This window comes from Varanus komodoensis, unplaced genomic scaffold, assembly GCF_004798865.1.
Source record: "Varanus komodoensis strain SLA01 unplaced genomic scaffold, ASM479886v1 scaffold30, whole genome shotgun sequence".
NCBI classification, from domain to species: Eukaryota; Metazoa; Chordata; class Lepidosauria; order Squamata; family Varanidae; genus Varanus; species Varanus komodoensis.
This window is the reverse complement of record NW_025335762.1, coordinates 3,129,402-3,155,977: the sequence shown is the minus strand read 5'-3', so window position 1 is coordinate 3,155,977 and position 26,576 is coordinate 3,129,402. Positions and strand designations below refer to the sequence as shown.

At 40.7% G+C, this 26,576-nt stretch overlaps 1 protein-coding gene across 3 annotated transcripts in view; it reads left to right on the top strand.

Annotated features, from left to right (window-relative positions):
- PEBP4 (phosphatidylethanolamine binding protein 4) overlaps nt 1-26,576 on the top strand; it is a 250,014-nt gene that overhangs the window by 59,091 nt on the left and 164,347 nt on the right. For all 3 annotated transcript variants that reach the window (XM_044437566.1, XM_044437565.1, XM_044437568.1), the window contains exon 4: nt 24,569-24,667. In XM_044437566.1, coding sequence (XP_044293501.1) covers nt 24,569-24,667 — 99 coding nt within the window. The remainder of the gene's footprint in view (nt 1-24,568; nt 24,668-26,576) is intronic.

The window sequence follows — 26,576 nt, the reverse complement described above, 5'->3', positions numbered from 1 at the left end:
AAGCAACAGGATTCAATTACGATACCTGTTAACATTGCCCTTGGGGAAAAATGTTCAGCCTTCCCCCTGGAGTTCATGCTCAAAATGCCAAAGTCTTCCTTATAGTAAGAGATGTAGCTGTGAACTTCAGGGTGGGTGACTGGGCAAGAATCAGACCTTCTTACCTAGCTGCATTTTCATCAAAAGACATTCTTTCAAGGCTCAGTTGAAATAGGGCAAAGCCTTTATGTTAACAACTGTGCCAAGCAAGCTGGAGCATTCTACATGTTCTGTCTACAAACCTCTCCCCGAAGGGAGAAATCCTAAAGAGAATCAACAAGGACAAGGTTTTTTTCATTAGAATCCCTACTATTCTTTAGTCTACCTCTGCAGAAACAACACAGTTGCGGTTATGAATAAGTGATCTAAGAAAGGAGGGTTGGGAATATTATCAGATTTGTGGAAGGCAACTGGATGTTCAAATGTTCCAGAGTTAGGCCATGGGGGGGGAGGGGGGTGTAAATGTAAAGTCTGCTTTACAGTGAAGAAAAACAGTGGATTACAACATTATAAAACAATTTAAACCATGTAAATACTCCCCCTTTAAAAAAATCAGCAAAAACAGCTAACCAAGTAGGTTGTAGCAGTCGAGTACATATTAAAACACAAGGATCTTAGCTTACTTGGAGAATGCTAGAAGGGATGAAGCTAAACCTAGATTCTGTGGAAAGCCATTCCAAAGCTCCATAGCAGCTGGTGAAGCAGCAGTTTCTTGTTGAGACCAACTGGGCCTCCAAATATGATGAGATTTGAAGCAGCATGACCTTTTTGCCTCACCTTAAATCAAGTATGCAGAACTTTTGGCCCATGTAGGTGCCATATTAAACTCAGGGAAAGTATTTGGGTTTATTTCAGTGGGATAAACCCAGTTTGGAACAGATGCATATGATGCATTCTTAAGCTGACATGTACATGGCACTCAATTATAATTTCTATTTACTTTGTAAACATTGCATGTCTTCTGCTCTTGCAGATATCTGACCTGAACATATAAAACTGGAGGATACCAGGTTTGGGAAGGCTCATTGTGTGCTATGTTATAGATAAAGCATGATGGTTAAGATTCATGAAAGCAGGCTTGCCTGCTTGCTAATGCATATATGTAAACCTACATGTTTACATATATTACAGGTTAATCCAAATACTAAAACATCACAGGGAACCTCTGCCTTGTTAGAAATTTGAGTTGCTTTAAAGTTGATGCTACACAGAAGATTAGATTGGGATCCACTGTTAGAGTCCTGGGTGACTAGCAATAGTTCCTTAGAAGTGCCTGAATCGCAAGTGTAAATGATTCTTTGCCTGGCCTAAGCTTGTACTAAACATCTATAAACATCATCTCCAGTTAAATGGCCGCTTTTGACCAGGTCTTTGCTTGGTTTTGCTGTTAGGTTTGGTGTTTGAATCCCTGACCTTTAGCAATTAGATTTCTACCTGCAGACTATGGCTCATAAGCTACAACAGGTTCTGGGCTCCAAGCCCCTAGCTACCATTTGGTTTTTCACTCTGGCTCCCAAAGCCACCCTTTTAAACCTTGGGATGCTAGGAAAAAGTAGTAACAGTCTTCCACAGAATGGAAGTCTACTTTCACATCAAGCATCGTTAAAATACTCCAGGGATAAACTTCTCATTTGATTGACACTGTCATCTATAAAAATAAATGGAGCCAAGTCAAACTTAGAAGGCACAATTTCTTAAACCCTGACGCAAAAACAAACAAATAAGAACAGAACAACAACAGCAAAAAACCCCTGAATTCTGAACGGTTCTGGTCACTCGTGATTGTATGCGGCTCAGTTTCTCTGCAGATATCGCAGAAGCAAATCTAACTCTGCTCAAGCGTTTCTTGCCACACAGGTGCAGCACTCACAGTTGCCAATGCTGCATGTGTATTTTGCTATTAAATTCAGGTTTTTTGAAGAGTTTGTTGTTAAAAAAACACAGTATGAATTGGCCTTAATTTGGGAAATACTGCCTAGGGAAAATGCGTTGGAGAGTATGATGTACTTGCTAGTGGACCTGTTGTTCTGATGCCTTAAACAGGAAAAAACATTGCAGTGCGAAGAAAGAGTATTTCAGTGTTTCTTCCCATTGTTGATTTATTGTTTGTTTGTTTGTTTGTTTCATGAGACTTTACCAGACCTGCTTTTTATTTGACACATTCTCTGTGTGGCTGCTGTATCTAGAACCTTGGTACAGTGTGATCCTATGAGGATCCCTTCAGGAATAACGTACTGTTTTCAATGGGACTTAAGTATCTATAGGTTTACATCATATGGGATAGTGGAAGTCATCTAAATTTGGCCCATGTGCTCCTGGGACACTTACGTATTTTAGTCTAGAGACAGGCAATAATTCTGAGAAAATTGGAAATGGTTTTAAAAATTATAAGAAAGTAAAAGCAGTTTTGCTTCCCATGGTGTTTTATGCAATACACTATTGCTTCAGGTCAAACAGTTTTTGCAGGATTTCAGAGCAATAAGAAAAAGTGCAATACCTTTTAATGAAGGTGAAAGTGGGATTAATATGTAAGAAAATGAGTTAGTCAAAGGTATGATGTAGAATTTTAGACATAGGTACATTCTTTTGTCATGTAAATCTAACATGAAAAGTGTTCCTAAAGACTTGGCTTCAAGGGTTGTAGAAGAAGCTTGTACCATGTTTGTGTATATGAGTGGAAGAAACCCACACACACCATCTGTCACATTTGCAAAAGGGAACTACCTTCTTGGTGTCTTCCCTCTCTCTTCTTCCTCCTTCCCATTTGTCTCTGGCTAATAAACATGAAAGACTGATCTGTTGCATGTGCCTCAAAATGGTATTTGACTGTGTGCTTGGAAACAGCCAAGCAAGGGCTGTCAGCATTGTCAGTTAGGAAAACAGATCCCAGCAGCAAGATCCTGCTCAGCTCTGGCAAAGGCCATGCAGATTCTTCAGGGACATACCATTCTGGTGATAAAGGAAGAGAGCTCTTATACATGATAAGAAAAAGGGTTCTAATTTAAAGAAGCCCTTACTGCCACTCTGCCAAGCACCAGAAATGCTGCCTCTCCCAGTTCCAACGACAGCACCTGACTGAGCCACATTTCAGCAGCTAATGAGTGTGAGTTTAAAAAAACTTAAAGCCTTTTCCTGCAAGCTGGTGACTGACACAAATGGAGTTCATATTTAATCATCTGTTAACTCGTTGTCTATTATAGCTCTTTAATAGCACCATAGATATTCTTAATGAAGCATGATTTAAGGTATTTACAGCTCTAGGACCGACAGACATCACTCACGGTGTGCAGGTAATGAGGCATAAAACAGCTCTTGGAAACTTGAAAAAAAAGGGGAGAGGGAGAGAGAGAGAGAGAGATCAGGAGAGAAGGTAGGAGCTGAATTGTTCCAAGGTTTGTTTTAAAATGTTTAGGCATTTAAAGTCATTTTAGCTTTTTAGAGGTGTCTGGTAGCACAGGGTTCAGCAATTATAGCTGCTGTGCAGCTCCCATCAGAGTGAAGGAGTTCATGGTGCTAATACTCATCTTTAAGATTTTTTTTTTTTTTGAAGTAAAATAATGGCTCCTCATTGCTGCAGCTGTTTAAAACATGCCATTCTCCAACAGAAAGGCAGAGAGAAGCTCACACCTTTTCTAGAGGCATCTTCTCTGCCTCTGAATGCCGGTTGCTGGGATTCACAGGGGCAGTGCAGCTGTGCTCATGTCCAGCTGTCAGTTTCTCATAGGCATGTGAGATCAGAAAACTGGACTAGATCAGCCATTGGTCTGATCCAGCAGGGCTGCTCTTAGGTTCTTGTGATGTCACACAGTTGGAGGTGCACTCAAGGCTTCCTAAGAACAGTGTCGCACCATTACAGCTGGACTCAGAATGAGGAAGTGCATGTGTTGCAATTAGTTTGGAAAGGAGAAAGGTAGATACTAACTGTAAACTGAAGATGGCTTACTGATGCCCGGCATGCTTCCAGTCAGAGAATTTTAGCAAGGCAATGGATAGCATTGTTAAATTTGTATTAGCTGCTCTTTGATGAGATTCATTCAGTCGCCTGTGAAATATGCTTCAGCCAGCTGTAGGTGACTGGCCTCCACTGGTGTATTCAGTATCCCACACCCTCTACCGAACATAGCTAGCAGCAACTGCTTGAAAAAACTGAGCTATTCTTTTTGTATTGAAATAATATCTTCAGTTGCTTCTTCCATTTCTCTGCCCCATCCTCATATCCGATATTGCTTGTTTAGTCCTGATCTTTCCTATTCCATTGGATGCTTTTGCTATACACAGATTACTCCATTAGCCCTCCGTACTTGTATTCTCTTGGCTCAAACAGATCCTACTTACATTAAATTTTTGGGCATGTGCTTCAGCCTCTGATCTAAACCTTATAGTCCAGAGAGAGTTATATTAATATGACATTTAAAAGAATAAGTCTTGTGAGAGGATTTTGAAATCCATTTCAATTCCAGCAGTTGAGAATCACCCTGAAATAGGGAGATCAGAGAAATCTGCAGCACATGCAAATGACTTTGGATTTCTAGGAATTTGACATGCTAATTCTCCAGCAGACTGGCTTTACCCAAAGTATGTGGATTCGAAAGACTTGAAGAGTGACTTTAAAAAATGGGGGGGGGGCGAGTTGTTCAAATTCACACTTGCACTAATACACATTAGCACAAGTGTTGCATTAGCATTAATATGTATCAGTGCAAGTTTGCACTTATGTTGCTGTGCATTAAGACACCTGTGCTAATGCACATTAACCCAAAGCATCATATAAAATGCCACTTGATGACATTCTCAGGAGCCTTAAAAACCCCTGAGTGTGGTCTTCAAGACGCAGCCAAAAGCAAAAGAAATTTGAAGGGAAAAAATTGAAAACATACCTGGGTTGAAGTACATTTCAACAATAATGAAAGCAAACATTAAATGAAAAAGACTGTTTTGTTTCAGCTTTACAGTGTTATGAAGAAGCCAGTCTTATTTTCCAGGGAAAGGAATGGGTGCTACAAAAGCTAAAGTGTTGCTCTACACCCTTTCAGAAGTGTAGCCATCATCAGAAACTATGAAGAAAGGCATTTCCAGCCAATCACAACAAGCAGAGAAACTTATATGGGGAAGGATACTCCAAAAGGTGTGCAGGATCTAGCCCATTCTAGGCATTTGTAGTAAAAATCAACCCATTGGACTTGGAAGCAAGTAAGCAACAGTTAATTCATTATAAAACTGGAGTAATATGCTCTCTCTTATACACTTCAGTCAATGAAAGAACAACTGAATTATACTCTCATTAAAGCATCAAGAGTAGTTCCATGTACAACATGTTATAGTAGTCCAGATGGGAAGTTACCAGAATACAAATAATAGAGTCAGGCTAAAAGGTGCTGTGAGAAGCAGGGTTGCAGCTAGCTTACGATACGGATACTTTACTTCCTTTGCAAACGATTCTGATTTAGGCATAGATAGTGCATACTCTTCATGTATTAAGAGGTGGTTTGTGTGATCAGTCTTGCTATGCAATGACCCTTATTTATTTGCTGCCATAGTATGACGGGATGTATATGTGTGGTGCCAGTATGGTATGGGGGTTAGAATATTGGACTGGGGACCTGGGAGATACAGGTACTAGCTTCTACTCTGCCATGAAGCTCAGTGGGAGACTTCAGGCCTGTCATAGATTCTCAGCCAAACCACAGGGTTGTCATGAGTGTAAAAATGAAGAACTATGTAAGCTCCTGGGGGTTCCTTGCAAGAAGAAAAGGTGGGATATAATTGCATTGTAATTATAGTAACAAGAACAGAATGAAACCCACTCTAAGAAAGAAATTCCTCATGTACACTGGCTCTTGTGAGCCTATGGTAATTAACCAAAATGAGAACATGGTTAGCAAACTTTTCATTTTGACTGAGCTTTAAGTTAACAGGTGTAAGAATCCATACCATGCGAGAAGAAAAATAGGGACAGTAAAGTCATGGCTATGCAGAATTATCTCTTAGCTTTTGGTCAGAGAATGGTGAACTTTAACTACTTTTCTTGTTGTTTTTTAAAAATGTCACCCAGTAAGATCTTTACAAAATCTCAGAATTATGAAAATAATTTGTGATAGAGGTGCCATTTTGCATGAAAACATTTTCCAGAAAATGTCAAATGTCAGCAATCTGCATGTCCCTCTGTGTGATGGTAATTGCTTTGGAAAGCTGTTCCCTGTCGAAGGCACCACTCTTCTCTTGCCTCTTCCTTGCGAGATTTTAAAATGCACGGAGCTCCCTTCATTAATGCAGTTGACTTCCTTGCTTCTGAATAGGCACATCTCTATCGAGGCTCTTAAACGTGCAGTTAAAGTAGCATAGCTTTAAATATAATTAAATTCTTTCCAAGAAAGTGTATTGAAAATAGTATTCAGTTATAAAAGAGCTCTGTTTATATGTTGGAAGGTGAATTCTCCTGATCTCTCCAGAGTCACTTTTAAAAAGATAAAGAACCACAACCTTCCCTTACAGAAAGAGTAGTTTTTGTTTTGGTCAACTTTTCTTTTTGCTGCCACAGACTGGATTTAGTCTTTCTCCAGCAGTTTTATTTTAGAGGAACATTATGTGCCATCCAATTATACCTTGTATGTGTAAGAGATGATTTAGTGTCTTGAGGGGCGGGGTAAGAAAGAATAGGAAATAACTGTATTGTTTCATATCTATAGCTTACATTTGTAATTGCTTTTTATTTCCAGAAAAAATGAAAAGTATAAATTTGCCCGCATCCCCATATGTTGCAACCAATTTCAGGCAATTTTGAGGGAAAGCATCGTTGCTTCCGATCTTATTTTCCACCTCTGCTTACTTCAGTCTTAAGAATGATGCTACATAGTTCCACTTCACCATTTATAGCTCTCAGCAGAAAAAGACTTAGGAGACAGATTCTGATCTTGCTTACATCAGGCAAATGCTGTGGTCTTTGCTATGGAAACTTGAATTTAATTCAGTATACCTGCAAACAATGTTTTCACCCTAAATTGTTGTATTCTCTTTAAAATTTGATCTCTTCCTGTCTTCCTGTTCAAGTTGTCCCATTGCATGCCATGAGCTTGCTCTTACATTATTTCAAGTATGGCAATGGGCAAATTTTCAGTCATGATCAAAGAACCTCAGAAGTATACATGCATAAAATACGCTTTCAACATACACAAAAGGATCATTGTGATAAGCTTTTAAAGATAATGGCTTTCAGTTGAGTCTCTTGCAGTTTTTGGAGAAGGTAAATACTTGTTTCTGGCTTGGCCTTAAACAAGAGATAGCTGGCTTATCATGGAGGCTGATGGGTTTCTCATATATAGCCTTGGGTTCAATTATTCTTTCAAAGTACACCTTGTCTGTCAATTGTATGGCTTCACACACAGGACTCCTTGTCATCTCCTCCTTTCACCATCCCTTTTCTTCTGTCCTTGGTCAGTTTTATATTTTTTCCTTTATGGCTTGGTCTCATTAGCTACACATAACATCCACCTTCCATGTCCTTTGGGAACACTGCAATTACTTTCAGGTGGCGAAGCAAATCTTGCCAGGTTTTCATCCATGCATAGTCTCAAAACTATAGAGAAAGAATGGAGTATGACAGTCCCTATACTTGAATTAGGGATGACCAAACTGTAAACAGGAACATCTGTGAATAACATAATGCCTGAATGCATGCATTCTCTGAACTTGGAAGCCTTACTCCTAGATAATGCTCTTTCATTATAGAGTCTAATTATGAGTGGGCAGTTGAAATAGCAAAGTGTATTTTCAGTTTCTAGACAACCACCTGAAGAACAGAATGGGCTCCAGGAATATAGAAGTTATCCCTCTTTCCTTTGGATGATTGTTTGAGAATAATAGTCAAAAGAACAGAGTCCTATCCCCCCCATTTTGTTCTTATCAATTATTAGGTCTGTGTGACCATGCACTCGGCATACTAGCAAGTCCTTAAAATATAATGTTTAGATTGGTAGATTTTTTAAAAAGGTATTTTTAATACCATATGAAATATTTTCCTACTGTGCATAAGAACTCTGTCTAGGAATCTACTATTAACAAATTAGGAATATGACTACAGTGAGGTTGTATTAATATATTATTAACTGATAAACTTTTATTGAGATTTAGACCTAGTAAAATGGTTTTCCCACAGAGTGAATTCCTGAGGGCTTGGAGGAATTTCCTTGCTGATGTGGATGGTATTTCTGTTGAAACTGTGTTTACAGCTGAATGCAGAAATGACTCAGTTGGTTAACATAGAAACAGAGCGAGTCAGAAGGGGCCTCCCGGGCCATCTAGTCTGACCTCCGGCACCAGCCGGCTCTGCTCACGACATGCCCACCATGATCATGTCCAAGTGCTTTCTACCTCTGAGCAGCTCCCAGGCAGCGTATTGATAGACATTGGAGCTGAAGGCACTGAAACAAGAGGGAAGACAGCAGGTAGAGGAAGATCCATGCTGATTTCAACTGAACACAGTTGGGTTGTTATCAAGCCTACTCTGTACCGGGGGCAAAGAAGAAAATATTTTCCACCACCTTTGTACCTTCTGTGTGGTTCACAGCCTGTTGCAATCTCAGCCAAGGAGAGAGAAGTTGGAACCTTCAGGAGCATGTTGTGATAACCCTTTGAGGTTACAGCCATTGTACCTTGGATTGTACAGTTAATGTAGTCTCACTAGTAGAAGTGCTATCCCAGAACACCAACTGGCATAAATTTTATTGGATGACTCTAAATTGTTGAGGCCTGAAGAGGCAGGCAAGGTATTCAGTTAAGTCCTGTGTGCTTGACCCTTGTCGTTCATACCTTATTGCATTTAGTAGGGGGAGGGTATCCAGCTGTGTCCAGGACATTGCAAATTTCTTTTTGAGAGAGGGATTCTGGTCTCTAAAGATGGTAGTAACTGGCCACTCCTCAAGGGACCTAACCTGAGCCCATAAGATGTCAACAACTGTAGGCTTATAGGCTGGCTGTCAACATCCATTTCCTGTGCAAGATGCTTGAGTGGGTTGTTGGTCAATTCCTCACACCATTCTAGATGCTTTCCTATCAGGCTTCAGGATTGGAATGAAACTGCCTTGGTCACCCTGTGAAATTAACCTTCCTGAGAGTCTGATAGTGGGAGTATATTCTTGTTGTTTCTCTTGGGCCTTTCAACAGCATTTCATACTATTGACATATCATTCTGGATAGGTGGGTCTTCATGTCTCTGTTCGTCACACACAGAGAGTATTGCTTTGTTCAATTGCTCTTCAAAAAAAAAAAAAAAGAAAGAAAATCCAAGCCTTCATATATACTTGGCCACAGTTTTGCCATATCATACCCTTATGGAAGGTTTCTCAGGGTTTTTTTTCTTCCTCCCCATTATCTTTCCAATTTCTTGGCAGCCTTAGGAAGATTCTTCAAATATTCCTCTATGCAAAACTGAAGTCTGTCTTTTGTTTTTTCTTTGCCTTTGGGTTTTCTCAAGGTTGGCTGTTTATCCTTAGTGAGCCATGACTTATTAGTGTAGTAGGATTCATACAAAGCAGTACTCCACACTCAACTCATAAACATATTGTGGCTTGAGTGTGGGTTATTGTGTTGTCTGAATGCAGAACAAGCAGCTGTAAAAATAAAAAACGAATATATAGTTACAGCAATCTTCACAGTTTGTAAAAAAACAAAACAAAACGGAGCTTAGCATGTAATATATATTTAAATTGTAGTGAATGGTGCTTCCTCAAGTCAGTTTTGCATCTGCTTCTGAAATTAGTGCAGTGTAACTGCAAATTAGGCAAATTATGTTAGCCACAGTTTCTTTTCAATTCCAGTTAAACAGAGACAAAACTACACAACACTAGATCAAGAGTTCGCCTATTAATCGGTTTATTTAAGCAGATTAGCATTTGGCATAAGCAGCTAGTGTAAGCACTTACAAAGTAAATTACACTACTCCAGTATCAATTATATTTTGCTCACCTTAAGTAAGACAGGTGGTCAATTCATTCACCCAAATAGCAGGGAATGAAGATGGATCAGATGTCCTCAGAAACCCCACGCTGTTGACTGCTGTTTGATTTTACAGTACAGAAGAGAGTCTTTCCTTTGACAAGAATGTTTGTTCTTGGGCTCCTTGAATAACGATTTCTCTTTGGTCTTGCCTGCTGCCTGGCTCTGATCTGGCTTCAGTCCAAGTTGGTTCTTGCAGCCAAAACATCCTATTCAGCAAACTAAGTGTTTACAAAGGTCAGTAGCAGCTTCCCCTTGGGACAGCTTTCAAAAACAGTTTGAGCAAGATGTTTGGGTAGGTTTTGCCACCCTGATTTGCTTGGGTTTGACCTCTGGGATGCTTTCTTTGCATTTTATAGTACAGCCACCATTTTGTGCATTTGCCAAATAATCCAAACTGTTCTCAGTTCTCTGTTCCCCAAGGTATTTCCCCACTGAGGAGTAAATATTATGCCCTTGGCCTGTTTAATCACTAATTAATTTGTTAACTGTATTATTTTAACTACTGTTGTGAGCCACCCAGAGAGCCTTATGGCTAAGGGGTGCAGCAAATAAGTCTAACTAAATAAATAAATTGTAATTCTTGATCCATTGTCTTTCTTTCAGTCCTGCTCATAGGCTAACAACAGTGTTCATATTTTATTTTATTTCAATTTTATTATCTCATCCCATCTCATTTCATTTCAGTATTTGTATAGCATTCCATATCTAGGCATATTCTGGAGCAGTGAACAGTAAAAGTTAAAACGAATGAAAGAATAAAAATAATAATTAAGAACAAGATAGTGTTAAAATCATGGCTGGTCAGCAAGAAAGGCTTCCTGGAACAAGAATGTCTTCAGCAGGTGCCTGCTTGAGCTCCATAGGGAGGGAATTTCATAGAAATGGAGCCATAACGCTGAAATCTCTTTTCCTAGTGGACTCCAGTCAGGCCATTGTTCCATGTGGAACTACTGGAAGAATGTTCTCTGCTGGCCACAGTAATCAGTGCAGGTTGATAAGGGAGAAGAGGCTCTCAAATACCTTGGTCCGAAGTTGTTCAGGATTTTGTAAACTAGTACTAGAAGAAACTTAAACCTTCAAGTATTGAAGGGACAGTCAACACTGTTTTTCAGAGAAGGAATTGCATGCTGAAAAGGGATGACGCCTACACTAGTATTCAAAGCAGCCTGAAGGGCAGCCCCAAATAAGTGCTGCTGCTGTAATTCAGTCCTGAGGTTGCTAGTGCCTGTATTGCTCTAGCCAGCCATTCCCTGTCCAGGAAAGGCTGAAACTGGTGAACCATCAGAAGATTATAAAAGTCATGTTTTGCTGCTACAGCAACTTGAAATTCCATCAACAGCGGTGGATCTAGGAGCATCCTCAGACTACAAATCCGAACTTTTGAAGAGAGTGGAACCCCATCTGGAACAAACAGCAAACCTGTCTCCCAGACCATGGAACCACTCACCCTCGAGGCTCTGTCTTGCCAGGATTCAGCCTCAGTTTATTGGTCCTTATCTGGACATTGATTTAGGACTTGCCTGCTTCTCCAGATTCAGTTGCCAGAAGCAGAAAGAGCTGCGTGTCATCAACACTGCTAATGGCACTTGGCTCCATATCCTTCAGTGATGCTCCTAGCAGATTTATACAGATGTTAAACAGCATTGGAGAAAAGATGGTATGAAAGGAACCCCACTACTTAATTGGCCGTGGTCTAATGGAATTAACCACACGGGCCTACTCCCTTGGTATTGACTGGAAAGGTAATATTTGAACTGTTGCAACAGATTTCCTCCAACACCTGACTGAGTAGAATTAACAGGACCCTGCTCCTCCTGGCCCGCTTCCAATTACGGTCACCCCTCAGGCTGATTCATAGAATAGCAGAGTTGGAAGAAGCATGAAGGCCATCAGGTCCAACTCCCTGAAGTTGCAGGGCACCAATTTACACCATCCCACTCAGACGGCTCTCCAGTCTCCAGTGTGGAGAGCCCCCCACCTCTCCAGGCAGCTGGTCCCACTGTCCTATTGCTCTGACAGTGAGGAAGCTTTTCCTGATGTCCAGCCTGCATCTGGGTTGTCTCACTTGAATTGATTATTCCATGTCCTTCCCTCTGGCATCAGCAAGGAGAGATCTTGACCTTCCTCTTTGTGACAGCCTTTGAGGTACTTATAGAGGGATATCGTACCCCACTCAATCTTCTCTTCTCAAGGCTAAACATGCCCAGTTTTCTCAGTCGCTCGTCATAGGGCACTGTTTCCAAACACTGCATCATTTTTGATGACCTCCTCTGAATCCTTTCTAATTTTTCTGCATCTTTCTTTAATCTTGGTGCCCAGAATTGGACACAGTATTCCAGATGAGATCTGACTAATAAGGAGTATAGGGGAACTACTACTTTTTGTAATTTGGAAGTAATACTTCTGTTAATGCATCCCAAAATAGCATTTGCCCTTTTCCTTTTGATTCAATCCCATGATCCAGTTGAAATCCAGATGGGAATGGGTCTAGATAATCAATAAGAGCAAAATGTAGTTGCTCCACCACAACCCTTTCAAGCACCTTAACCAAAAAAAGGTGGGGGGATGCAACTAGGAGATAATTATCAATACCATTGCCAGAATGAGGGGTGGGGTTGCTGCCTCTTGAAGAACAGAAGGACCCACCTCTTCATGCAGAGATGAGTTATTCACTCACAGGACCACCCTAGCTAGCTTTTATTAGCCAGAAATTATCCATACCTCACAGTCTTTCAGATGTGTCTTAATCTTTGATCTTGCTTTGATCTTTAGGTACATTCACATGGCTTGGGGACTCAAAGGATTTGGGGGTACCTCCACTGCTACAATAGTTATCACTGATCTGTTCTCAATTCTTAGCTTATCTGCCACTTTTGCAGAAAAGTGAAACTCGCACAAGCCTTTCCTTTGTCATGTTTCTTCTGAGTCATGTTACTTCCAAGCATCCCTGTATTCCCTGGACCAGCCAACTCCTTTCTAGTCTGCTTTTCTGCGTAGTTGGGTATGTTGCTGGTGGTTGGGGGGTTGGTTCCCCTTTTCAGATAGTTCCAATCTACCCCACCCTTAAAAAATAAAGTTCCCTACTTTTGGACAAGCTGTGACTCTCTGGGAACTAAGATAGATTCAGCTTGGTCCCAGACACATTCCTTGGCATTGTTCAGTTGCTGCAGATATGGGCTAGGCTGCTTAGGTAGTGCATGGATGCTTGTTCCCTAGTGCACTTGTTACCTAGGAAACCATGAGCTCTACATGTGTGTCACTTAACACCCTATTTGCTTTCGTTTGGATAAGTCTAATTTTTGCACTGCCCCATCTCCTCTGGATCTATTCAAGCTGTCTGTCTCCATACACTAATCCCTCTCCCTCTGCCCTGCCTGCTTTTCTGGCTGTGGTTCTCAAAAAAAAGTCCCTGCCTGCTCAAAGCAAGTTTCTTAAACCTGTGGGTAATCTGAACAGCTCGTGCCTTTAACAATAATAACTCAAATTATATACGCGGCTTCTCCCATCCAGAAGCAATTAGTAGCTCAAATGTGATGCTTAACACTTCCATCATCAAAGCACTCTGCAGACGTTAACTAATTAATCCTTCAAATATTACAATGAAGCACAGTAAGGTGGCTGTTTGTGCTTTGCTGATGGGGGAATTAAGGCACACAGAAGATCCAGGCTGGACAGTGGCTAGCTCTGCCAGGTTTTGCAAATGAAGGGTACAATATACAATAAATATTTGATATTTAGGAAGAAATTAGAAACCACTCTTCAGTGCTAAAAGAGTTTCAATTCCAAATGGGCCTGCATCCAGGCTCTTAAAGACTTTTTGAGCTTCCAAGTGACTTAGTTATATCAACTGTTCCTGTTTTGTAAATTGCTTATTAAATAACTGCTTTCTTAGCTATATTAATACTCCTTTGCAAAAGATTTGCTATCTTTTCTCTATGTTTTGAGCAACTACATAATTGTCAGAAATTCAGCAACTGACATTTATCATTGCCTCTCCATAACAGAGGGGGCTGCACTGGTTGAATCTGCCTTCCACAGAGACTTGCTCATAGAATTTTATTTATTTATTTATTTATTTATTTATTTATTAAAACATTTTTATGCCTCCCCATTCGCCGAAGCCTTGGGGCGGCTTACAACAAACAATTTTGTGAGGATAACTACTCTTGGACTCTTTGGAGAAAAGGTGGGATATAAAGAGGCAAATTATCTTCCCATCAATTAAAGCCGCTAGCAAAGTTATGTGCTTGTTGAATGATGGCATACAATCTCTCATTCAATAATCTCATATTTCCAGGGAGGGTTGCACTGAATGAAAACAGACAGCCATGATCAAATAATGTTGATTCTTTTATGGTGGTGTTTCAGTTTGTATGAAGGGGACAAGGAGGTTTGGGGAGCTCATCAGACTGTTTTTTCATGCAATCCAAGATCCGGGTTTCATCATAAGATCAGTTCCCACCTGCTACAATAGGCCTCAGAGTGATATTTGAGGTCCTCTGTTCCCATAGTTCCATAACCTGAATGTTAAATGAACATAATGCAGTCCTCTGGATATGTGCAATAGAGTTTGCTTAGAAGTCTTGTCCAATATGCATAGCACTGGAGACTTGGAACAACAGACACTCAAAAACTTGAGAGTTTCTTACACAATGGGGGACAGCCCAGAAATACATGCGAACACAGTATTGATCCTGCCTGCTTGCAGCATTGTCAGGACAATAGTGTATAGGTAAGTGCTACGTTAAACACGCACATCATGAGCAAGTACACCATTTTTGTCTTAATCAGCTACTTAATCAGGCTCCATGCACAGAAAAAATGGTTCAAAGCTACACTCCCATGTAGGCTTCTATCAATCCCATTTTCTTGGTAGAAAGGTGGGGTCCAAATTAAGTACATAATCAAATCTATGAGCTGATAGTACTCGTAGTTATCAGAACCTCTCATTTCTCCATTTCCTATTAGGTAGACCAAGTTTTTCTATGGTGTGGTAACAGCTGAAGCAGTGGCGTTCCATGGGGCCATGAGAATCAAGGGATATAAAAATTAATCCCCCAATGTTTGCATAGGGGAACTTTAATGTTCTTGAGTTAACAGGCAGGTAACCAACAGTATACGTCAAAGATGCTGTGAATTCAGAATAAACTTTTCAGGCTTTGGATTGGGGCTGGATATAGAAGCCCAGCCCAAATACTTTATTAGACTAAGCTGCCTCACTGGTCCAGGCAGTCACGCTATTTCTCTTTGCCAAATGCACCACGGGGTAATTTTGATGGTTAGTCACCCCCCCCCCCCACACCACCACTGAATTTCATCGAGGGAAGGGTGGGATCATATCAAATAAATCTTGCATGATCACTGTCCTAAGTTATTTGTACAGCACTGTTCCTTCTAAAAGGAAATTCAAAACAGCTGACAACAAACAAAGCAAATTCAATACGTTAAGAGACACTACTATGAAAAAAATATTTGGCAATAAAGATGCTGCAATAAACATATTGACAGAGTTTAAATTCAAGACCTGAAAAACAAATTCAGCTAATAAATGCCAAATTAATCAACACTATCTTAATAATAAAATGCAGATATTTCAGCCAAAAATGGATCCTTATACCATACTGTAGAGCCAATATACCAACACCACAGTGCCATGCATAACTACTCAGAAGTAAGTTCCACTGAATCCAGTAGGGTTTACTCTTAAGTAAGTGTGTAGGATTGCAGCATAAACTATATGGATGTACCATTAGGGGAATCATCCACCCTAAAGTCAAGATGCCTTTTCAGATTTGTCAATGGAAAGTCCCAGTTACTGTGTTGTCATTTAGCCAGATTATTCTTCAACTGACACAAATATCCATAAACAGTTCAAATCCCAAGTGGGTCCCTGGAACAACAAACAAGACTGCACTTGCTCTTGGGATGAACTTGATAAGACCTTATCTTACCCTGCCTGTTTATGAATCACAGACGAACTGAGAGGCGCTTCATGCCCCGAAGAACCTTCAAGTCCCTATTCTAGGAATAGAGCTCAGGGTGGCTGCTGTCCAACGCTATCTATTGTCTTTGCTATAAGTCCGTGTTCTCTTCTGCCATGAATATAGGTAAGAGAGCCAGGATTAAACCTCTTCAGTTTAACCTCTGTTTTGAAATGATTTTCCCTTTCCTGCTGTAGCATCTTTATTCCATAAATATAAAATGATACATATATGATCTTGTAGCATATAAATGACAAATTTTATACACAAATTAAGATGGAGCATGCCCAGCCTTGTCTCAAGGTTGCCAACCCCCCTCCTTCCAGTTTAAGGGTCTTGTCTGACCATCCCAAAGCTGTGTGTAACACTGCCTTTATAGACCACAATCTGTACTGAAATCAAACCCTGCTGTTAACTTCACTTGCGCTCTATTCTCGTGTTTGCTGTTATTTTTTAACACTTTTTTTGTGCATAAAAGCACTATCCTCTCCCTAGAGCTTGCCTGCAGTGAAGACATGGTCTGTACAACTGCAATTATTTAGAAGAACAGATGGAGTGAGGAGCAGAAAGTCTGTTAATAGTAATAGAAATGCTACATGTTAACCTGGACAGCACACGATGACAGTCCCATGACTACACGTTCTGTTCCCACCAGCTGGGCACCAACGCAGAAGTGAGAGATTCATAACCATAGCAAAACCAAGAACCTACCTAAAGTTAGAAATCAAATTCCTTCACACTCTTCCATGTAGGTTTCTTCCCTCTCCCCCTTCCCCAAATTGATGAACTTCATGGTCATTTCAAAATATTTTCATATTTAAGGTATAGTGTTAAATTTTTTATCAGGGTTGGCATGAATGTGAGAAGGAAGTAAGGGGCACAGAAGTGTTAATCCTGCATTCCTATCTGCCCTGGTCACAGTACTGAATTCCAGGACTGTCTGCTGAGTATCAACATCTCTGAAAATCTGCATCAAACTTTTGTCAGATTTGCTTGCTTGCTTGCCTGGAAGATGCAAATGTATTAGAGGTTATTTATATTGCCATCTAAAAAGCAAGTATCCTACACACAGCATTTCAAGTTGGAAATTTGTATTGACAATAAGGGGGTATTCCTGCCCTTCCCTGTAGTGGGTAACTAGTTCTCTGTGTTTAGGAAATTTCAATCCCACTGTGCACACAAACACATGGACTATTTGCTGAGGATGTTAGAAGAGGACATTGAAATGGATGGGAAGGTTCACACACAACACTAAGACACCTGTGCAAACAAGCTATGTGTTGTGGGTTGTTTAGAAGAGAACCCCGAACCCTCCCACTCACTCTTCCAGCTGGCTCTGGAACTTATTGCAGGGACACTGCTCCATCTTGTCCTCTCATTCCAGGCCCCTCATCTCTCAGTCATAACCCTTTTGTGTTCCCTGGCTTAGTTTTTTGATCCACAAAAACATGCATGTAGGATCACTCTGTGTGTCTCTGTGTCTGTACTCCTAAAGCTCTTCCAATTGTGAACTCTTGTCACGTGAAGTCTTGTCTGGTTAATTTCTTTGCATATTTTTGTGTGGAAGGAAGGACCGAGAATAGGCAACATAGGAGGAGATTGACAGGATGAGGCTGTCTATTTGCTGATTTGTGCAGTTGTGAAGACTGGAAGAGAAATATTAATAAAGAAAAGGAGAGGCCCATTATTGCAAGTCAGAAGCTCCAAAAATGGGGGGGGGGGGAGTGGGATGCCAAATGAATAAGGGCACCAAAAGTAGGGGGACAATATGTGGGTTCGGTCCTTGGCGATGTAGTGCTCTGGCTTTGAAGCGTTGTCCTGGCACTTCAGTGACCACCACCTTTTCAACACTTCTGTGACTCTCCAGTGATTCCAAAAAGCAGAGATATTAACTCCTCCACCCCAATTTTCACAGCTAAGTTTCTGTTTGTTCTTTAGAGTATCAAAGAGCTGCAGAAACTACAGCAGTAAGTGCTCTGAAAAGGAGTCATGAAAATGTGTGTGTGTGTGTGTGTGTTAGTATCTCCCCTTTTCAGACTAGTTGCAGACTCAGAGAAGTGTTGAAAAGGTGGATAACACTGAGAACTGTCAATTCAGCACTACAATTGAGGGGGTTACTTTGCTAAGTGGGAGATACTGCCACCCCCATGGACCTAGTTCACTATCTTATTTTCTGTGCTCTTTCACAGCGCAAGTGGGTTCCTTCTTTCTCTTAGTATATTTTTCTCAGCCTTTGTCATCTGTGTGCAAATTTGTCTATATGAAAGGAATTGACCAGATAAGACTACATGAATCAAACAGTTGTAAGTGTACTCCTGTGCACTTGTGAAAGACTAGCAGCAGCAGCAGCAGCAGCAGCAGCAGCAGCAGCAGCAGCAGCAGCAGCAACAACAACAACAACAACAACAACAACAACAACAACAATAATAATAATAGAAAACCTATTTGTACATTTTCAGTGACCCCAAAACAAGTGGCAGCCACTCCAAAGCACCATTCAGACATTGATGGAGGGGCAGTCACAGGCAGCAATACTGGTTAGATTGCAAAGAGTGCAGGGCTTACGCTGTCCTTGCCAGGCGGCTCTGTAGCCATTTTCACCAACCAGTGATGAAATTGCTCTTCTGGGTTCAGGCAGCACAACAATCCTTCAGGATGCAAACAACCCCTAGAACAAGCCAGAGGTCATCAGAGTGACTTGTTTTAAGAAAAATAATCCACCCTATGGAAAGCAGAAAGCCTGGGTTTACAGGACCTGACTACCTATCATGGCCAGTTATCCCCAGTGGATTATTGAGTCATGTGAAACAAGTCTGTATATTCAGATCCCACTATAATGGAACTATTTCAGATCATTCATGCAAAAACCTATATTTTGTGCAAACTGTGGAAATGAGCTATGCCTGCCTACTTTAAATGATTGTGAGAAGGTTTGTGTTATCAGTATTTAGCATTCAAGGGTGTTAAACAGATACGTATTTTCAGTAGTGAGCCAGTTGTAGAATTGCATTTGTTGCACATTGCACTGGATTTTAGACTCAGGGAGATGTTGAAGTGCACTGAAAACATTCAGCATTTATAATAGAGAGGATTGAGAGCCAGGGTGGGGTAGTGGTGAAGAGCATGGGACTGGGATTCAGGCGATCCGGGTTCTAGTCCCCGCTCAGCCATGGAGCCAACTGGGTGACTTTGGGCCAGTCACAGACTCTCAGCCCAACCTACCTCACAGGGTTGTTGTTGTGGGGATAAGATGGAGGAGGAGAATGATGTAAGCTGCCTTGAGCCCTTCGTAGGAAAAAGGCAGGATATAAATCGGGGGGGAAATTGCATTGCAATGTGGGAGCTATTGTCCTCTTTTGTTCACTTCTTACACCGTTTTCCTAATTTTCTGTGCTTGTCCATGGTGCAAATGGGTTCTCCAAGACTACACTTAAGCTAAACCTTGATTTCTGTTTTGTAGCAGAATTGCAATGTACCGATTGGCTAGCCTTTATGTCAATCATAAATCCACTTTCCTTACTCTATTTGAGGTAGATTTTAATGGGCAAAATAGTCACAGAAGGGGTAATGGGGGGTGAGATAAAATAATAAAGTGTCAAATAAAAGTTGAACAGATAACGCAGCAACTGAACCAAACCAAACAGGTACTCAACCAAAGTGGGATGGAAGAGGTTACAGCCTTTATTTACTTTGGGGTCCAGGTATAGGAGGAACAAAGGCATGGGAAGCAGAGCAAGTCCATGATTTTTTTAAAAGCCTGCTCCCGGTTCTGTTTATGCGTTGGCATGCAGATTAGTATGCTTATAGCCTTTATTTTTTGCTTTCATTACTTTCTTAATACAGAGTATTGCTAATAATTCAAGTCAAAATTGCTAAGAGAGAGCAACATAAATTTAGTCATTAGATGTGTATTTTATTACATGGATATATATAAGCAGGTCTGTGGGATTTCTGCGCTAAAAATCAAATACAGTATTCTCTCTCTCTCTCTCCCCCCCCCCCGTGTGTGTGTGTAAATTCAGCATTTATATCAGGGTGCTGAACCTACTTGAAATGGGGGCCAAATGCCCCCACCTCATTTGACTCTCTGCAGCCCGGATGGCACATCCATGTGCCTTTTTCCATGCTAAAAAAGCAAGAAGATACGTGTGTCAGTATGGAGGCAGGAATTTGAACAGGCTGGGAGGGAGACCGGGGGGCTGTGTCCACGACTGTGTGGCATGTGAACGGATTCTGCTTGTGCTTGAAGGAGTGGCTGGCACCAGCTATTCGTGCTTCTACCATTCTCTTCAGTCAGAGAGCAGAGGAAAGTGTGGGTCTGCCACCGGAGAGAGGGATTCCCCTAGGATCTGTGCCTTGGAGAAGCGCAAACCTTGCCCCCTTGGGAAAACTCTGCAAGCCAGATGAAACACCTCTACTAGCTGCCCTGGGCCTGTGGGATGGAAGCTCAGTATCTCTGATTTATGTAATATTTTCCAAAATGTTCATATATGCTGGCTAAATAAATTTTACAGTAATGCTGTACATTATGCAAACATTATTGTCCCATCCTGTAGATCAAAGACTGTAGCTAATAAGTGACTTTTCTAAGGGCCAAATTGCTCATGACATGAGAGCACAATTGGGTGCTCTGTTTGATGAATCGTAAACTGACTTAGCAAAAACCACTTTATGACATTTTAACAAATCAAACTTAAAGTTAGATATTAAAGATTTCAGAGATGTATGCAATCTCACTGCCTGGTGATGTATCAGTAATTCATATTATCAAGTTACTCACTGCCCAAAATCAGAAGAAAGCTGGTGATTCTTCTGTTGTGAAAATAGTTGTGTTGTCTCAGTCATTGTGCCTCAAAACCCAACTTGTTCCCACTGTTGTCCCAACGAAGGGTATGTGCCTCTGTTGGTTTTATATTATGCAATTCCATTCTGGCCCCTTATCTCAAGAAGGAGTCATCCTTCCCTTGGAAACTCTTTGTGCCACAGAAAATCTCTAAGTTGCTACTGTTAGGAAGCAGTTAACAAGTGGTGGGATAAAGTGATCTCTCTTTTGGTATATTACAAAAGGCTGTAAGCGAAAGGCTATTCTTTCTCAATTGGTTCTGTGAGGTCAAGTATATTCTAAGCTTGAAAGACTAAAGGTCAGCAAGGAGAATCAACTAAGAGGCACTCAGGAGTATGAGAAAGAATGGAAGGGGCACATTTCTATAATTTATTTAAGATAGTTTTGATGCCTGATGCACAGCTGATAACCTCTTCTCACTAGTTAACTGTTGTTCTTGTGGATTGTTCTCTTCCCACTCTTAATTTTATTCTCATGGCATCCTTTTAACCGGAGATGCTAGGCACTGAACTTTAGCTGCAAAAAGTATGTGCCTTACCAGTGAACCTTCCACAGCACTTGTTTGTGTATTTATATGGTTGTGTATTTTACTTTTGTATGTCCTGTCTTGGTTATACCCCTTATACAGCACTCTCATTTTAAGAGAGTTTCAAATGAGAGTAATGTAGCAGTTAGATGAGAAGAACATACATTTAAACTGTAGCTGAAAATTTAAAAAGTATTTGTTGCAAGACAAAGCTCACACATGAATTCAACATCTGTAGTTTCTGTCAGGATCTGCAGCCAAGATGTGGGCAGCCAAAGACGACACACAAGCCACAGGAGCACCAGGACCAGGGCAACAGAACTTCAGGAAAGACTGAGTCCAAAAGCAGAGTTGAAAGGAAAGTCCAAATCATAGTCATGGTACAGACCAAGAACAGGAACCAGAAGAATGCATGAGGACAGGACAAGGACATGGTCAGGGACAAGTGAAGGGTCAAGAACCAGCAGGACAGACAGAGGGGCAGGTACCTTTGACAGGATTAAAGTGCAGGAGACATGGCAGGATAGTCAAGACAAGAGGAACCAGATGCAGCACGAATACTGCTGGCAACAAACCCCAAAACATCCAGGCAATCTCTCCTGACAGATTTATATATATGCTGAACAGCACAGGGAGGAAGACAGAACCCTGTGGCGTACCACAGGCCAGTGGCCACAGCATCAAACATGAATCCTCCAGCACTGCCTTCTGAAATTACTCCTCCACAGAGAACTGGTGCCCCCATAGAACAGTGGCTCCAAGTCCCATCCCAAACAGGCATCCTCAAAATACACCATGTTTAATGGTATCAGTAGTTGCTGAGAAGTCCAGCAGAAACAAGAACAACACATTCCCAGTCCACTTCCACCAAGGATCTAGAAAATCCATTTAGAAATGGAGTCAAAAAGCCACTGCACAATCCAGCACAAAGCCCAAGAACAGAATGTGATACCTGATTAGAAATATTCAATAAAATGAAGTTTAGGAAAGTTATTTATTTAAGAAGGGGTCTTACCATTGCTTCCTTTTAGAAAAGTTGGCATCACACCTTGCCAGAGAGAGGAATTTTCACTACCCTGGCCCATTTTGTCAATAAGTCACCCCTCCCCCTCAAAAAATCTATCTCAAAAGTCCTTCAAGGGGTGAGTCCTACCTTGTGTGTTGAACCTTTGTCTCTTTGTTATATACCAAAAGGGACAAGGGTACATCATGCGTGTGGTAAGTTTCATCTCTCCAATAACTTTTGGAATAGGAGACTCTTGTTGTTATTTACTGCACAGCATAAGGCTTCTCTAAATCAAAGCTCCTTGCTGCAGTAATCATCTCCCCCCAGCACGCGCGCGCACACACAAACACTCTCATGTTGATAAATTACAATTAATACTTTGTCTGTGGTATCCATGTACACTGTAGCAACCATTTGTAAACCTATTCAGTCTTTCTAAAAAGCTGTTTTTCTCACTGGCAACTCAGATGAAATGTTTGTTAAAGAAGTTGCTATTAAACCTAGAATTTTTTGGAAAGTTAAACGTTATGTTTTCATTTGCTTTTCTAAAAAAATGCAGGATGGAGTTAGCTTTTTAATCCCAAATATATTTTAGCATTGGGTGAATAAAAATCCACACACACATTACATAACTAGAACATTATCCCTTTATTTGCATCAACACTCAAGACTAGGGCAGTTATGTACCTGAGTACAGGAGCACATCCTTTGCATGCAAAGGCTCCCAGATCAACTCCCAGGAAAAATTCTTGGCTGAAATCCTGGGAGTCCCATGCCAGTGGCTGTAGATAGTAAACACAGTGGATGGATCTTTGAACATAGTCTTAGCCTAGACCCTGTTTTCCTTTTCCAGTAGAGAACCAGCATGTATCACCAGATCAAATCACCTGTTTCCTGCACAGATGGGTGGTGTTCCTGCTTTCAAGTCATGGAGAAATTAACATGATTCAACAAGAAAAATGTGAATTTCAACTCTAATGCTTTTTTTTATCAACTTGTCGTACCTTGGGCCATACCATGATCTAGAAAAACACAACTCTGTATCCACCACATTCCTTAAGTCTTTGTCAAATGCTATATGCCTTGGGACCAGGAGATCTTAAAGACTGCATGTTCTATGAGGTCCTTTGGAGGGGGAAGGAAGGAAGCTGGAAGAGTAACTTGTTTCCTCTCCCTGGTCACTGCGATTCTTCTTTTTCATCCTCTCCAAGGTGAAGTTTCAGAGAAGGCAGCTGGAGTAGTTCTCTCCATGCTGCCTGTGATGGGTCAAAGGAGGGGTTTGGATCTCTGACTCCCTTCCAAAGTCAGAGCAATGTGTCCAATTTCAGAGGGATTTTTCAAGCAATCCTGTGGTCCATGGGATATTTTCTTAGGGACTAGAGGGCTGCTCTCTCTAGTGTCAGTGTAGACTGTAACTGAATCAACCAATGTATAAAAAAGCCCAGCGTACCTATCCTCTCAGCACTCTTTTATCCTGAGGCCAGAACAGATTATTCCCCCAAATCCAATCTCATGGCAGTTGCACAGATTGTCAGCCTTCCTTCACTGATAACCCCTTGGTAGCTGGGAGAGCTTGAGGAATGTCAACCATAAGTTGAAAAAAAAGCTGGTATTTGGAAAGGATTTTTTCTTCCCTTACAGCTTCTCGAGTTAAAAATGTGGAGGTTTCAGCTTTTCCCATCACTACTTATAGATGAATTAGTAATATTGTTTTTCTATCTTGTCTGTAAGGTGGCTTGAATTTAGATATATTATAATGTATCATCAGTAAGAACATCTATTTATATTCCTTCAGTGGTATCACTGAGAGAGTGTCTTAAAAAAAATCTTTTCATATGCTGTGTACTGAACTTAGTTTTCTTCACCATATTCTATTTTGTTTGCCCACTGTTCCCTGCCCCCACTTCAGAGTATCAGAGTATCATATATGGCCTTTTAAATGCGAGAGGTTCTTTGCAAGAATTGGTATACATTATTTATTTTATTTTTGACTAGGCCATATACCATTGCTTTTATTGGAATTGCACTTCTGTATGTTGAAGCTGTTGTTGGAAAAGAGAGGAGCCTAATGTAGCACGGAAGGTCCTGTTGTCATAAGAGAGTGGATGAATTATAGCTGTCTTGTGAGGAAAGTTTGCTTTTTAACTGCATAAAACTCTTTTTCAACGTATGTTTTTCAGAATAAGAAGTATGTTCTCATCATGGTGGATCCAGATGCTCCGAGCAGGGCCAATCCAAAGTACCGCTTCTGGAGACACTGGACTGTCATCAACATCCCCGTGAGCATTCCTGTCATTATATTCTTACCTAGCCAGTATCAGTAGCTTTGGATATTAACATTTCATTCACATAAATTTGGGCCTTTCTTTCATTTTAGTTCTTTTCAGCACCAATGGCTAAATTATGTGCTAATCCTAGAAACTTCATTTAATGCAAAAGAAGTATATAAATACTCAGGTATAAAGAGTCGGTAGGTGCTCCTTTTGCCGACTGGGTGGAGGTGTGAGACCTATTAGATAAGTGGATAATGCACTATTATTTATTTATTTATTTTTCGATTTATATCCCGCCTTTTTCCTACAAAGGGCTCAAGGCAGCTTACATCATTCTCCTCCTCCATCTTATCCCCACAACAACAACCCTGTGAGGTAGGTTGGGCTGAGAGTCTGTGACTGGCCCAAAGTCACCCAGTTGGCTCCATGGCTGAGCCGGGACCAGAACCCAGATCATCTGAGTCCCAGTCCCATGCTCTTAACCACCACACCGGCTCTATTTATCTGTACCTGGATACTCCAACTCTGGCTTGTATGCCAACTCTGTTTGTTCCTGATAAGGTCAGACCTGGCCACATTGACATAAATTCCAGCTAATGCACATAGATGCAATCACTGCAATGTATTCTTTGTGAGGCTACCTTTGTAGGGTCTTCAGAAACTGCTCTCAGCTCAGGATGTGGCAACAAGGATGTTAGTTAGATGTCATTGCCCCACAACAGTGCTATTGATTGGTTACCAATCTGCTTCCATGCATAATTCAGATGTTGTGATTATTTATTTATTTAGAAAATTTCTAGGCTACCCCATTCGCCGAAGCCTCGGGGCGGCTTACAAATAAATAAGTTAAAATACATAAATAACAATATGAAATACACCTAACTATATAAAATAAGTCATCCTGGCCAAAAAACTTTAAAATAAAAATAACATTAACAATTAAAATGACGCTTAAATAAAAAGGTCTTCTTATCTTTATTATCTTTAAAGCCCGAAATGGCTTAGGTGAAGGAGCCTTAAGGGCTACTTCCTCCTGTACCAATAGACCCACACAATAAATCTGATGGAGGGACCTTTCTCTGTATCCTGACTGTGACAGAGGTTCAGTTGATGGGGAAAAGATAAAGAGACCTACTTCTCAGTAGTTGTACTCAAATTATGGGATTGCTTTTTCCATAGGGTTGGTTGGGTCCTTTTGCTGAGTTCTGTCAGATGATGAAAAACACCAGCCTCCATTCTACCAAGAAGAACATTTTTTAGCCAATACCTTTGCTTATCTGCTGAACTTGTATCTGTTTTATATTGTCATTTTTGATTAATGTTGTTACATCTTATAATTGATTTTAATTGTTATAAGCTGTCCTGAGTTGTTTGCAGTTACTAGAGGGATAGGATATAAATCCTTCCCAAGCAAGCAAGCAAGCAAGCAAGCAAAAGAGTCACCATTCTTAAAAATGCAAATTAAAATGGAAATGAAATGAAAATTTGACTCAGTTCTAACAAAAGCACACACAAGCTAAATAACTTAGATTTCAAACACAATCACATTACATGCCTACTCAGCATGAAGTCCCAGGTGAATGTGTAGGTCTGCAGCACCAGTCAGCTATTTGCTGTTCCACATTATTGCATAAATGCTTGTGCATCAGTGGCCTGCAGTCAGATCAGGCAGCATGAATTCTCAGTTTATGAATCAATTTTCTCATATTTATATTAGAAATGTAGACCGAAAATGAAGTGGGGAATCAAAAAGAAGCACTTTTTTTTTTTTTTTTTTTTTTTGATAAGGTGAAGTTAAAGCCTGTGTTCCGCATATGCTCCAACCACCTCTGTTTACTAAGCCTGGTAAATCACTTGCTTGTATTTTGTCCTTTTTTTTTTTTTTTTTGCCTTGTTACACAGAGAGCGGGTTTGT